General features: G+C 35.4%; 1 protein-coding gene across 2 annotated transcripts in view; it reads right to left on the bottom strand.

Annotated features, from left to right (window-relative positions):
• Window positions 1-15926, bottom strand: part of FAM227B (family with sequence similarity 227 member B) — a 273911-nt gene that overhangs the window by 202913 nt on the left and 55072 nt on the right. For both annotated transcript variants that reach the window (XM_017543814.2, XM_017543824.2), the window contains exons 6-8: window positions 7363-7398; window positions 6487-6591; window positions 4641-4739 (exon numbers count right to left, since the gene is read on the bottom strand). In XM_017543814.2, the coding sequence (XP_017399303.2) occupies window positions 4641-4739; window positions 6487-6591; window positions 7363-7398 (240 nt within the window). The remainder of the gene's footprint in view (window positions 1-4640; window positions 4740-6486; window positions 6592-7362; window positions 7399-15926) is intronic.

The following is a 15926-nucleotide window of genomic DNA, read 5'->3' as shown; positions in this document are numbered from 1 at the left end:
GCGCCCGGCCTTGTTTCCAATTTCTTAATGTGTAAGACTGTGTGGTTGATTTGAGAGCTTTCTTTGATTTTTAATATCTCATTGTTTTTTATTTATAAATCAGAATTGTATTTATTTACAGAGTACAATGTGTCATTTCGATATATGTACACATGTATCCATCCTCTCAGTTACTATAATTTGTTAAGGAGACACATTTAAAATTTACATTCTTAGCAATTTTGAAGCACACAATATGGTACTGTTAACTATAGTGACCCTGTTGTTCAATGAAACTCAATGAATTCCTCCAGCTGAGCGCAGTGGCTCACGCCGGTAATCCCAGCACTTTGGGAGGCCAAGGTGGGCAGATCAAGAGGTCAAGAGATGGAGGCCATCCTAGCCAACATGGTGAAACCCATCTCTACCAAAAAGAAAAAAAAGAAAATTAGCTGGGAATGGTAGTGCACACCTGTAGTTCCAGCTACTTGGGAAGCTGAGGCAAGAGAATTGCTTGAATCTGGGAGGCAGAGGTTGCAGTGAGCCAAAAAGATGCCATTGAACTCCAACCTGGCAATAGAGTAAGACTCCATCTCAAAGGAAAAAAAATGTTATTCCTCCTGTCTCACTGAAACTCTTTACCCTTTTAACATCTCCCCATTCCTAGCTTCCAGCCCAGCCTCTGCAACTACTGCTCTTCCCTCTACTTTTGTGAGTTCAACTTTTTTAGATTCCACAAGTGAGATCATATTTGTCTGTGCAAACCTGGCTTATTCCACTTAGCAAATTGTCCTCCATGTTCATTCAGGCTGTCACAAATATAATTTCCTTTTTAAAAGCCCAAGAATATTCTATTGTGTATTTATACCACATTATCCATTCATTCATTGACATACTCTTAGGTTGATTTCTATGATGGACACTTAAGTTGATTTCCTATCTTAGCTATTGTATTGCAATCAAAGTGGACATAGAGATATCTATTTGACATACTGATTTCAATTCCTGTGGATATATACCCAGAAGTGGGATTACTGGAGCATGTGGTAGTTCTATTTTTAGTTTTTGAGAAATCCATATTGTTTTCCATATTAGCAGTAGTAATTCACATTTCCAACTTTTCTCCATATCCTCACCAATACCTGTTTCCTTTTCTCCATATCCTCACCAATACCTGTTATCTTTCACTTTTTGGATAACAGCCATGTTAGATAAAATCTCACATATCAAACTGGTATGTGAGATCGTATCTCATTGTGGTTTTGGTTTGTATTCCCCTAATGATTAGCGATGTTGAGCATTTTTTCACACACTGTTGGCCATTTGTATGTCTTCTTTTGAGAAGTGTTTGTTTAGAGCCTTTGCCCATTTAAAAAAATTTATCAAATTATTTTATTAAATTTAAAACATATTATTTACTGTGGTCACCATGCAGTATAATAGATCACTAAAACCTATTTCACTGGTGTAAGTGAAACTTGTTACCTTTTGATCATCTCACTTTTCCCCATTTCTCCCCACCCTTAGCCTCTGGTAACCACCTTTCTGCTCTCTGTTTCTACAAGATTGACTTTTTTAGACTCCATATGTGAGATCATACAGTATTTGACTTTCTGTGTTTGGTTTGTTTCAGTTAGCAAAATGTCCTCCAGTTCCACCTATGTTTTTGGAAATTACAGAATATCCGTCTTTTTTAAAGATTATATAGTATTCCATTACAAACATATGTATATATATGTGTGTACATACACACACACACACACATATATGTATATATATAATGTCGTCTATCCATTCATCCATTGATGGACATTCAGGTTGCTTTCATATCTTGGCTATTGTGATTAATGCTAAAATGAACATAAAAGTGCAAATATATTTTCATCATAGCAATTTTAACTCCTTTGGATGTAACTACAGTACAGAAATGGGACTGCTGGATCATATGGTGATTCTACTTTTAATTTTTTTGTGGAAACTTCATATTATTTTCCAAAATGACTATATTAATTTACTTTTTTCCTTTTTAAATCAGGTTATCTGTTTTCCTGCTATTAAATTGTTTGAAATACTTATATATTTTGGACATTAACCTCTTATTAGATGTATGATTTTCAAATATTTTCTCCCACTCTAAAGGTTGTCTCTTCAATCTATTGATTGTTTGCTTTGTTGTGCTGAAGCTTTTTCATTCAATGCAACTCCATTTGTTTATTTTTTGCTTTTGTTGCCTATACTTTGCTTCATATTCAAAAAATCATTGTACAAACCAATGTCATGGAGCTTTTCCTCTATGTTTTATTCTAGTAGTTTTACACTTTCAGATCTTAATACTTAAGTCTTTAATTTAATACATGCTGACTTGATTTTTGTATATGATGTGAAATAAGGGTTCAATTTCCTTCTTCTGCATGTGGATACTCAGTTATCCCAACAACAGTTATTGAAGACTATCCTTCTTCATTATGTCTTCTTGGCACCTTTGTTGAAAGTCAATTGATTGCAAACGTGTAGATTTATTTTGGGGCTCTCTTTTCTGTTCTTTTGGTCTATGTGGCTGTTTTTATGCCAATACTCTGCTTTTTTTTCAGTTACTACAGTATTGTAGCATATTTTGAAGTTAGGTAGTGTGATACTTCAAGCTTTGTATTTTTTGCTCAAGACTGCTTGACTATTCAGTTTCTTTTGTAGTTCCACATAAATTTTAGAACTTTTTTTTTCTTTTTTACTATTTCTGCGAAAACATCACTGGAATTTTGTTATGGATTACACTGATTCTGTACATTGCTTTGGGTAATATAGATGTTTTACTAATTCTTTCAATCTATGAACATATGATATCTTTCCATTTATTTGTGTCATCTTTTATTTCTTTCATCCATGTTTTTTTATTTCCAGTATACAGATCTCTCACCTCCTTGGTTAAGTTTAACTCTGGTTTGAATGTGTTCCCCAAAGTTCAATGTATTGAAAATTTGATCCCCAATGCAGTGGTGTTGAGAGATGAGGCCTAATGGGACGTGTTTGGGTATTGGGGAAATTATCCTCATGAACAGATTATGCCATTATCACAGAGGTAGGTTTGTTATCACAGGAAGGGCTGTCTTGTTTGTTCCCTCTCTCATTCTTCTACCTGATGCCAAGGAGTGACGCAGCAAAATGGCCCTCACCACATGCTGGCCCCTCTATCTTGGACTCCCCAGCCTACTGTGAGTCAATTCATTCTGTCAATTATAAATCACCAGCTTGTTCCCTCTCTCACTCTTCTACCTGATGCCTAGGAGTGATGCAGCAAAAAGGCCCTCACCACATGCTGGCCCCTCTATCTTGGACTCCCCAGCTTACTGTGAGTCAATTCATTCTGTTAATTATAAATCACCATTCTGCTGTATTCTGTTATTATAGCACAAAACCAACTAAGACAGGAGAGATGTTTAATAAATGTAAATTATGTTAAGTTGCTTGACAGTGTTGTTCAAGTCTTCTATATCATTCTGTATCCTTACCGATTTTCTTTATATTCTACCAACTATTCAAAGAAGGTGCTGAAATCGCTATACTTACTGATTTGTGTATTTCTCGTTAAAGTTTTAAAAGTTTTTATTAAATGTGTTTTGAAGCATTTTTATTAGGTGCATAAATATTTGGAATTGTTATGTCAGGTTGATGAATTGACCACTTCAGCATTACAAAATTACTTTCTTTATCTCTGGTAACATTCTTTGCTTTGAAATATACTTTGTATGATGGGGTAAAAAAAAACAGCTGACTTTTTAAGTTATATATGCCTTTCTCTTGTTGTTGTTTGGAGGAAAATGATGCACTTTCCAGGGATTTGTCTTTTTTGTAGTCAAGGTCCCAAGAGCAATTTTTTAAAACATTAAGGTTATTACTGAAACTCTTCTAGTAAAACACTGTTTCATGTGCTGCTTTTTCCTTCTCTTAATGTTTCCCAGATGCCTCCTCTGATGTGGTTTGGCTCTGTGTCACCAATCAAATCTCATCTTGAATTGTAATCACCCCATGTTGAGGGAGGGACCTGGTGGGAGGTTACTGGATCATGGGAATGGTTTCCCCCATGATGTTCTCGTAATGGTGAGTTCTCACGAGATGTGTGGTTTAAAAACTGTGGCACTTTTGCTTCCCTTTCTCTCCCTCTTACCTCCCTGTGAAGAAGGTCCCTGTTTCCCTTTTGCCTTTCACCAGGACCATAAGTTTCCCGAGGCCTCCGCAGCCGTGCAGAAGTGTGAGTCAATTAAACCTCTTTCCTTCATAAATTGCCCAGTCTTAGGTTCCTTATAGTGGTGTGAAAATGGACTAATACACGTTCTTTATCTGTTCAGTCCTAATCAGAATTCTCACCTTTCTAATTCTGGATCTTATCATTAAATTTCTGAGTTAGACTCTAATTATATGATATTAAATATATATAATTTATGAAGTCTAATTTCAAAGATCCAGAATCTTTTGAAATCCATATTACAGTTTTAACTCCTTTGAAAGAACTCTAGACTTCAAACAGGATTTCTTATATGGCGAATGCTCAAAAAATGACCTCTGTAGTAGGATCCAGAAAAGCATTTTTGTACTAGACTTATCTCTACTGAAAAATTAATTATGCTCAAAATCAACTTAAAAATAAATTTTCTAAAACACCATACCTTAAATTTATGGAGAAACCACCACCAAAAGGAGTCATGCAAAAGAGCAATGGAGGCTTCGGAGAGAAAGTGAATCTTCCAGATGTTAAAAACTTTTTCCTATGGGAAAAAAAACAAAAAAGAGATGCATAGAGATTAAAACACATTACAAAACATGTTAATATAAATAGGCTTTATAAAGAGTATGTTTTCAATGCTTATAGATCAGCACTGTCCAACAGAAATTTAACATGAGCCACATACATAATATTAAATATTCTTGAAGCCACATTAAAAAAGTAAAAAGTGAAATTAATTTTAGTAACATTTTATTTAACCAAATATGTTGAAAATATCACCCCAACATACAATTTACATAAAAAATTATTAAAAATATTTCATTCCTTTTTGAGTACTAGGCATTTGAAATATGGTATATATTTTTGATATCGTATGTCAATTTGAACACTACATTTTCATCAGAAATTCTAGATTAATATTTAGGCTTCATAGAATACATGTTTGTAATTTTGTTCCAAGCATAATTAAACATTTTTAAATAACTAAATCAAATTTAGTTTTTAGATTTATATATGAGTTAAAAGAAAGACAATAAAAAATTTAGCTCCTCAGTCATACTAGCCACATTTCACATGCTCAATAACCATATTTGGCTAGTTGATATTGAAAGGACAATGTCGGATAGACCATGAACAGCAAAAATGTAAGATTCATGCCATGAGTTCCCCCTTTTCCACTGAGGACAAATATCAACAATCAATCATGGACTTCTATTTCAATAAGCTCTTCTTCTGGGCCTGTCCAGTGTACTTCCAAAGCAGACAATTGATCAAAATTGGTATAAATGGTTAAATCTGTCTACTGTAACTACTAGAAACTGTAAGTTTTTGTTTAAATAGGCAGATTCAACAGATCATTTTATCTTCTTATTCACAAAATGTTAATGTCAGACTGAGACATTGAAGATTCTTTTATGTCTGAAATTAATTTCTTTTAATTACATCCAGAGGTATGAATTCCTCTTCAAGTACAGGTCTATAAAAAGACCATCATGCAACTTTCATAACAAGAAAATTATTATGTATTCTGTGGGGGCACATCTTTTTCATAAGCCACTAAGCATAGTATGAAGTACACTGGTAACAGCTTCAACTTGGATTTAATACTTTTTAGTGACAAAGAATATATGTAATGTACATAAACATAAAAATCAGAAAATTGAAATAGAGGGCAAAATGACCAGTCTTACCAGGTAACCACCTCATATTTTAATCCTGGTATTCACTGGCTATTTTATAACAGTTAAATTGAAATGGAGGGCAAAATGACCACATTTACTAGGTAACTACTCCACATTTTAGCCCTGGTATTCACTGTCTATTGATGTAACTACCTCTGAATACCTCTAGTTTTTCATCTTTTGGTTACCCTATAGGGATACTACTCAAAAATTCCTACAGACACTTGAAGACTCAAAAGAAACACCCAAAGGGTTGTGAAGAAGGGCACTCACAACTTATTTCAGGATCTACAATGAGCAGGCTAAAACATCCTGAGCTGACAGAGCAGGAACAGACCAGAAGGAAAAAACACCTGTCGTGGTTACATGCCAAGCCAGTGTACACTAGCAACCTCAGGATCCTGAAGCAGTACCACAGAGTTTAATACATTATTTTCTGGTAATCAGTAGGTTAGACACATCACTGGTCTTTCCTGCCAAATTTAATGCCCAAAGGATCAAATCTTGTTTAACATCTAATTATTTATCACAGCTTTAAATAAAGGTCTAATTCATTAAATCCTACTGTCAAAATTTATCCTACAATAAAATGAAATATTTACATACATCAAAATTATGGGCTTTTAAAATAAAAAGATAAATTTGTTTGGCATCCAAATGTCTGGGTAGCTGAGTAAGTTCATTTGCTTTGAATCCTGTGAAGATGCAATCCTAGAAAGAGGCGAATATAACACGACAGTAATTATTTTACTTTTCTCACTATAGTATACTCGTATAACTACAGATAACCAACATTTAACTATCACTCACTAACATAATTTTACTTCTTTTTACTAAATAAATTAAGTAAAATTTATATATCCCATCTAAGAAAAACCTTCAGCCAGATGCAGTGGCTCACGCCTGTAATCCCAGCACTTTGGGAGGCCAAGGTGTTTGTGGTTAGGAGTTCGAGACCAGCCTGGTCAACACAGTAAAACCCTGTCTCTACTAAAAATATAAAAATTAGCCAGGCATGGTGACACACACCTGTAATCACAGCTACTTGGGAGGCTGAGGCAGGAGAATCACTTGAACCTGGGAGGCAGAGGCTGCAGTAAGCCAAGGTTGCACCACTGCACTTCAGACTGGGCCACAGAGTGAGACATTGTCTCAAAAAAAAAAAAAAAAAAAAGGAAAAGAAAAACCTTCATATTATCTGCTTCTCTGAAATAAGAAGCCCTGGCACATTCATAGGCCATATCTAAAATCAAAACAAAATCATACTTCAGAACTAATTTTGACATAAACTCAAATGATCAAGAATTTTAGCTGGACTATACATAAATAAATACAGACTAGGCAGCTTCTATACCTGCTTCTGATTCTCTCCGCTGGTACCTCTCTCTATATTTAGAGCTATGTTTATATTATTGTAAACATTATTTTAGTCCTACATAATACACTTGATTTACAATCTGGCAAAACATAAATTTTAAGTACCTCTATATTCTTCTCTGTCTCCATGTCATCTGAAAGCTGGAAAACATTTAAAGCAAAATCTTTAAAACTATAAATTAAAGAAATTTAACATTTAGTAAATTTTTTCAGTTAACTAGTATGCATATGTATAGATGTAGATACAGATACATCCTACAGAGGCCTTAAATACTATTGCTGTGTTGGATACTGGAAATTCAAAGATGGTCCTTGCCCTCAAACTAGTTATGGTTCAAGAAGGGAATCAGATATATTCATAAACAAAACGAACAGAGATAAGGGCTAAAATAAACAAACCACTATTACAGTTAGGTTCCCTGAGAAATAGATTCTCTGGAGCAGTTTAGTGTTCAGAACATTTATTGGGAGTGCTTTTGGAATCAATGCCTTTGGCAGTTAAGGGAAGAGGCAGGATTAGGCAGATGGAGAAAGCTATGATGGAAGCCTAACAGCCCCAACTGACTCCAAGAAGAATTCTAGAGGTGAAAGTATCCATCGGAGTTGTCCTGCATTGCACTGAAATAGCCAGGACTTCCTGCCCCAACTTGAGCAGTCACTGAGTCGCTCCTGGAAAGATGTTTCCTCAGAAGAAGAAGCTCTCCGGGGGTAATGAATCCCATGAAGGAGATGACAGTTGAAGTGTGGCCCTTTACAGCACTCTTAGCTGCTAGAGAAACAGATCTTTCTTTGAAAGGAAATCCGGGTGGCAAATTTTAATGTCTGCTATGCTGCTTTACACACAGAGATCAGTTTTTGATTATCTAGTCATGTTTTTATATATATATATATACACACACACATATATATATTCATATTCTATAGACACAGACAGATGATAGATATATAGACAGATAGCAGGTTAATTTCCACATTCCTAATTACTCCAAAAATAACTAAGCTTACAAGTAAGTTTTACACATATAAGAACATACATACACACATATTACACATATACATATATTAGAAAGGAGGGGACAAACAACATATGAAACAGATTGGTAAGAATGATAGATTGCTTCCAGAAAGAGGATCATATTATTCTCATTTTTAGAAGTGTACACAGGAATAAGAAAGAGAGGCTTTTTAGGAAAAAATGAGATCAAATATGATTTTAAAGAAGGCTATGTGCTCGAAAGCTACAGATACAATAAAGATGGGGTCAGAAATAGGGCTACATTAAACTAGGAAACTTTTGTACAGCAAAGGAAACAACAGTGTGATGAGACAACCTGTGTAGCGGGAAAAAATATTTGCAAACCATTTATTTAATAAGAGACTAATATCCAGAACATATTAGTATTCAAGGAACTAGAACAACTCAACAGCAAAAATAAACACCACATAACACCATCTAAAAGTGGGCAAAGGATCTGAATATACATTTCTCAAAAGAAGACATACAAATGGCCTACAAAAAACATTCAACATCACAAATTATCAGATAAATGCAAGTCAAACCCACAACGAATCTTACCCAAGTTAAAATGGCTATTACCAAAAGACAACAAATGCTAGTAAGGATGAAGAGAAAAGAGAACTCTTATAATACTGTTGGTGGAAATGTAAATGTAGTACAGATATTATGGAAAACAGGGGTTTCTCAAAAAACTAAAAACAGAACTACCAAACGATTAGTTCAGCAATCCACTACTCAGTATCTCTCCACTAGAAAGGAAGTTAAAGGGATACCTGCACTCCCAGGTTTATTGGAATACTATTCATGATAGCTGAGATATGAAACCAACCTAAGTTTCCATCAAAGGATAAATAGATAAAATGTTGTGTATATATGTAATGGAATACTATTTAGCCATTAAACAAATGAATTCCTGTCATTTGCAGCAATATGGATAAAGCTGGAGGTTGTCTGTTAAGTAAAATAAGACAGGCACAGAAAGACAAGTATTATGTATTCTTATTCACATATGGGAACTTAAAAAGTTTATCTCGTGGAGGTAGAGTGTAGAATGATGATTACCAGAGGCTGCTGAGGGAGTGGAGGGGATTAAGAGAGGTTGGTTAATGTGTACAAACACACAGTTATCTAGAATGATTAAGTTCTACTATTTGATAGCATAGTAGGGCAACTATAGTTAACAACAATGTATTGTATCTTTCAAAATAGCTAGAAGAGAAGATTTGAAATGTTTCTGACACAAAAAAATAATAGCTATCCTAAATAACCTGATTTGATCATTACACATTGCATGCATGCATCAAAATATCACATGTACCCTCTAAATAGGTACAATTAGTATATATCAATTAAAAAAGATGAAGTCAGATTTAATTAAATGTTAAGGTTAATCTCCAAGTCCTGGCTTTATTCTGTAGGAGGAAAAGAAACAGTGAAAGTTTTCAAGCAGCAGAGCTGCAGTAACACAAAACATAGTTTTTAGCCATATAACCTTAAAAAGCAACCACAAAAATATAAATACATGTTAAAATTCTGACTGATAAATCTAATAACACTTTTATATTTAACAAAAAGAATAACTACTAAAACTCTTGTTAATATAATATGCCTAAAGGCCATTTCAATAGATTTTGAAAAGTCATTTGATAAAATAAGTAGTCAGAATTTAAAAACTTATTTGAAAGCAGGATGGCTTGCAAATGCAGGAAATACAGAAGAGCCACTTGGTTGAGCAAGGGCCTAGCTACCAACCAGTATGCTTAAGCACCATCTACTGAATCACATCCCAAACTTCAACACTAAAAATACTTTGCAAATACATGCCCTGATAAAACCAAAGACAAGAATTCTGGTACAAGAAAAGACCCAACACACAAAGTATCAACCCTCTGAAAACATCCAGAAACAATGCCAACTGACTACAATCAACACCACAGTTAAAGAAACATCAGCCCACATAGATGAGGAAGAATCATCAGCACAAAAACTCTGGCAATTCAAAAGGCCAGTGTCTTTTTCTTCCTAATGACTGCAGTAGTTCCAGTAATGGTGCTTAACCAGGTTGAAATGGATGAAATGACAGGCAAAGAATTCAGAATAGGTGTAGAAGTGAAGATCATCAAAATTCAGGAGAAACTAAAACCAACTCCAAAGAATCTAAGGATTACAATAAAACAATACAGGTGCTGAAAGTTGAAATGATAATTTTTAAGGAAGAACCAAACTCAACTGATAGAGCTGAAAAACACACCACAAGTATTTAACAATACAATCAAAAGTATTAACAGCAGAATAGGCCAAGCTGAGGAATGAATCTCAGACCTCAAAGACTGCTTCTCAGAAATAACTCAGCCACACAAAAATAAATGAAAAATAATGAACGAAACCTCTGAGAAATAAAAGATTATGTAAAGAGACCAAATCTATACTCACTAGTGTTCCTGAAAAAGAGGGAAAGAAAATAAGCAACTTGGAAAAAATATTTCATGACATCATCCATGATAATGATAATTTCCCAAACCCACTAGAGAGGTCAACATTCAAATTCAGGAAATGCAGAGAACCTTTGTGAGATACTATACAAGATGACTATCTAGAAGACACACAGTTATCAGATTCTCCAAGGTTGACATGAAATAAAAAATATTAAATGTGGACAGAGAGAAAGGCAGGCAAACCTACCAAGGGAACCACACCAGGCAAAAAGCAAACCTTTCAGCAAAAACCCTACAAGCCAGAAGAGACTAGGGGCCATATTAAATATTCTTTTTTTTTTTTGAGACAGATTTTCACTCTTGTTGCCCAGGTTAGAGTGTAGTGGCACAATCTTGGCTCACTGAAACCTACCCCTCCTGGATTCAAGTTATTCTCCTGCCTCAGCCTTCCAAGTAGCTTGGGATTATAAACTACTGTGCCTGGCTAATTTTGTGTTTTTAGCAGAGGGGCGGTTTCACTATGTTGGTCAGGATGGTCTCGAACTCCTGACCTCATATTATCCACCCACCTCGGCCTCCCAAAGTGCTGAAATTACAGGTGTAAGTCACCATGCCCAGCTGTATTCAATACTCTTAAAGAAAAGAAATTCCAACTAAGAATTTCATATCTAGCCAAACTAAGTGAAGGAGAAATAAAATCTTTTTCAGATAAGCAAATGTTATAAGAATTCATTAGCAACAGACCTGCTTTGAAAGAGGTCCTTCAGGGAGCTAAATATGGAAATCAAAGACTGTTACCAGCCACCAGAAAAACATATTTAAGTACACAGACCAGTGGCACCATAAAGCACCCACACAATCAAGGCTGCATAATAACCAACAAACAACAAGATGACAGACCTAGAGGAACTGTCAGACCTGAACTGTGCAAGGCCATCTTGCCCAAAAGATGGGGCCAGTCCAACTTGGGCACCCCTTGGTTGGCTGGCCTCTCCCAGAGCCCCAGCCTGGCTGCACCTGCTTACAGTACACATACCAGTGACCCTATAAAGCAACCACATAAACAAATCTGTATAAAAACCAGCTAACATCATGATGACTGGATCAAATCAACACATGTCAATATTAACCTTGAATGTAAATGGGGGCTAAATGCCCCCATTAAAAGTCACAGAGTGGCAAACTGGATAAAGAACCAAGATCCATTAGTACGCTATCTTCAAGAGACCCATATTGCATGCAATGAGACACATAGGTTCAAAGTAAAGAGAAGGAGAAAAATCTACCAACAAATTGGAAAACAGAATAAACTAGTACTGGCAATCCCAATTTTAGACAAAACAGACTTTAAACCAATAAAAATCAAGAAAGACAAAGAAAGGAATTACATAGGGTAACAGGTTCAATTCAACAAGAAGACCTAACGATCCTAAATATAAATGCACCCAACACAGGAACACCCACATTCACAAAGCAAGTTCTTTGAGACCTTCAAAGAGACTTGGACCCACACAGTAATACTGAGAGACTTTAACACCTCACTGACAGTATTAGGACAGATCATTGAGGCAGAAAATTAACAAAGGTATTCAGGACCTAAACCCAGTACTGGATCAAATGGACCTGGCAGACATATACAGAACTTACCACTCCAAAAAAACAGAATACACATTCTTCTCATTTCCTACATGGCACATACTCTAAAATCAAGCACATAACCATAAGGAAAATACTCCTCAGCAAATGCAAAAGAACTGAATTCATGACAGTCTCTTGGACCACAGAGCAATCAAATCAAAAGTCAATACTAAGAAATTCACTCAAAAACCACATAATTACATGGAAACTGAATGACTGCTACTGAATGACTTTTAGGGAAATAAAAGAAATTAGGGCAAAAATCAAGAAGTCCTTTGAAACTAATGAGAACAAAGATACAACATACTGGAATCTCTGGGATACAGCTAAGGCAGTGTTAAGAGGGAAATTTATAGCACTAAATGCCCACATCAAAAAGTTAAAAAGATCTCAAGTTAACAATCTAACATCACAACTAAAAGAACCAGGGAACCAAAAGAAAACCAACCCCAAAGCTAGCAGAAGACAAAAAAATAACCAAATCAGAGCTGAACTGAAGGAGACTGTGAGACAAAAATCATTCAGAAGATCAACGAATCCAGGAGTTGTTTTTTAAAAAATATTAACAAAATAGATAGACTGCTAGCTAGACTAATAAAGAAGAAAAGAGAGAAAAATCAAATAAACACAATCAGAAATGATAAGGAAATAGGTGAGGACAAAATACAGGTCATAAAGATCTTGCTGATAAAACAGATTGCAGTAAAGGAGTCGGCCAAAACCCACCAAAACCAAAATGGCAACAAGAGTGACTGACTTCCAGTTGTCCTCACTGCTACACTCCCAGCAGTGCCATACAGTTTACGAATGACATGTCAATGTCAGGAAGTTACTCTATATGGTCTAAGAAGCGGAGGCATGAATAATCCACCCCTTGTCTAGCATATCATCAAAAAATAACCATAAAAACGGGCAACCAGCGTCCCTCGGGGCTGTTCTGTCTATGGAGTAGCCATTCTTTCATTCCTTTACTTTCTTAATAAACTTGCTTTCACCTTGCCAAAAAAAAAAAAAAGAAATGATAACAGGGATATCACTATCCCCACTGACCCCACAGAAATGTAAACAACCATCAGAGAATAAATACTATAAATGCCTCTGTGCATATAAAACTAGAAAATCTAGAAGACATGGATAAATTCCTGGACGCATATATCCTCCCAAGACTGAGCCAAAAAGAAACTGAATCCCTGAACAGACCAATAATGAGCTCTGAAATTGAATCAGTAATAAATAGCCTATCAACCTATTAAAGCTCAGGACCAGAGAGTTTCACAAGTGAACTCTACCAGATGTACAAAGAAGACCTGGTATCCTACCTGCTGAAACTATTTCAAAAAACTGGGGAAGAAGGGCTCCTCCCTAACTCATTCTATGAGGCCAGCATCATCCTGTAACTAAAACCTGGCAGAGATACAACAACAAAAAAGAACTATATGCCAATATTCTTGATGAACATTGATGTAAAAATCCTCACCAAAATACTGGCAAATTGAATCCAGCAGCACATCAAAAAGCTTATACATCACAGTCAAGTAGCCTTTATCCCTGGGATAGAAAGTTGGATTAACATCTACAAATCAATAAATGTGATTCATCACATAAACAGAACTAAAAAACCACATGATTATCTCAACAGATGCAGAAAAGGCTGTCAATAAAATTCAACACCATGTCATATTAAAAAAGCTTAATAAACTACATACCTCAAAATAATTAGAGCCAACTATGACATATTTACAGCCAATATCATAATAAATGGGCAAAAGCTGGGAGCATTCTCCTTGAAAACCGGCACAAGACAAGGATGCCTTCTCTCACCACTTTTATCGAACACAGTACTGTGGAAGCCATAGTCAGAGGTATCAGGCAGCAAAAAGAAATAAAGGGCATCCAAATAGAAAGAAAGGAAGTCAAACTATCCCTGTTTTCAGGCCACATGATCCTATACCTAGAAAACCTCATAGTTTTAAAAGCTCTTTAAGCTGATAAACGACTTCAGCGAAGTCTCAGGATACAAAATTAATGTATGAAAATCACTAATACTCCTATACACCAACAGTCAGTCAAGCCAAGAGCCAAATCAGAAACACAATCCCATTCATGACTGCCACACACACACACACAAATACCTAGGAATATGGCTTACTAGGGAGGTAAAAGATCTCTACAAGAACTACAAAACACTTCTCAAAGAAATCAGAAATGACAAATGGAAAAACATTCCATGCTTGTGAACAGGAAGAATCAGTATCATTAAAATGGCCATACTGCCCAAATCAATTTGTAGATTCAATGCTATCCCTGTTAAACTACCAATCACATTCTTTACAGAACTACAAAAGACTATTTTTAAATTCATATGGAACCAAAAAAGATCTCAAATAGCCAAGAAAATCCCAAGCAAAAAGAATAAAGCTGGGGCATCATGCTACTTGACTTCAAACTATTATAAACCATAGGGCTACAGCCATCCAAACAGCATGGGACTGGTACAAAAACAGACACATAGACCAATGGAACAGAATAAAGAACCCATAAAGAAGGCCACATATCTACAACTATCTTATCTTTGACAAAGATGACAAAAACAAGCAATGGGAAAAGGAATCCCTATTCAATAAATAGTGCTGGGATAACTGGCTAGCCATATGCAGAAAATTGAAACAGGACCCTTTCCTTATACCTTATACAAAAGTTAACTCAAGATGGTTTAAAGACCAAAATGTAAAACCCAAAACTATAAAACCCAGGAAGACAACCTAGGCAATACCATTCCAGACATAGGTATGGGCAAAGATTTCATGACAAAGATGCCAAAAGCAATCACAACAAAAGCAAATATTGACAAATAGTATCTAATTGAACTAGAGTTTCTGGACAGCAAAATAAACTACCAACAGGGTAAACAACCAACCTACAGAAAGGGAGAAAATATTTGCAAACTATGCATCTTACAAAGGTCTAATATCCAAAACTCACATGGAACTTTAAAAAAAAAAAAAAAAAAGCACACAACCCCATTAAAAAGTGGGCAAAAGGCACGATCCAACACTTTTCAAAAGAAAACATTTATGCTGCCAACAAACATATGAAGAAAAGCTCAACATCACCGATCATTAGAGAAGTGCAAGTCAAAACCACAATGAGATACCATTTCACACCAGTTAGAATAACTATTACTAAAAGGTAAAAAAAGTAACAGAAGCTGACAAGGTTGCAGAGAAAAGGGAATGCTTATACTACACCACTAGTGGGAATATAAATTAGTTCAGCCACTGTGGGAAGCAGTTTGATATTTCTGAAAGAACTCAAAAGAAATAGATATCATTCTACCATAATGACACATGCAAATGTATGTTCACTGTAGCACTATTAACAAGAGCAAAGGCATGGAATCAACTTAAATGCCCATCAATGGTTGACTGCATAAAGAAAATGTGGTATATAAACAACATGGAATGCCATGTAGCCCTAAGAAACAACAAGATCACATCCTTTGCAAAAACATGGATTGAGCTGGAGGCCATTATCCTTAGCAAACTAATGCAAGAACAGAAAAACTAATACTGCATGGT

This window comes from Cebus imitator, unplaced genomic scaffold, assembly GCF_001604975.1.
Source record: "Cebus imitator isolate Cc_AM_T3 unplaced genomic scaffold, Cebus_imitator-1.0 Scaffold9, whole genome shotgun sequence".
NCBI lineage: Eukaryota > Metazoa > Chordata > Mammalia > Primates > Cebidae > Cebus > Cebus imitator.
The sequence above is the reverse complement of the archived record's forward strand: the minus strand, read 5'-3'. Positions and strand labels throughout refer to the sequence as shown.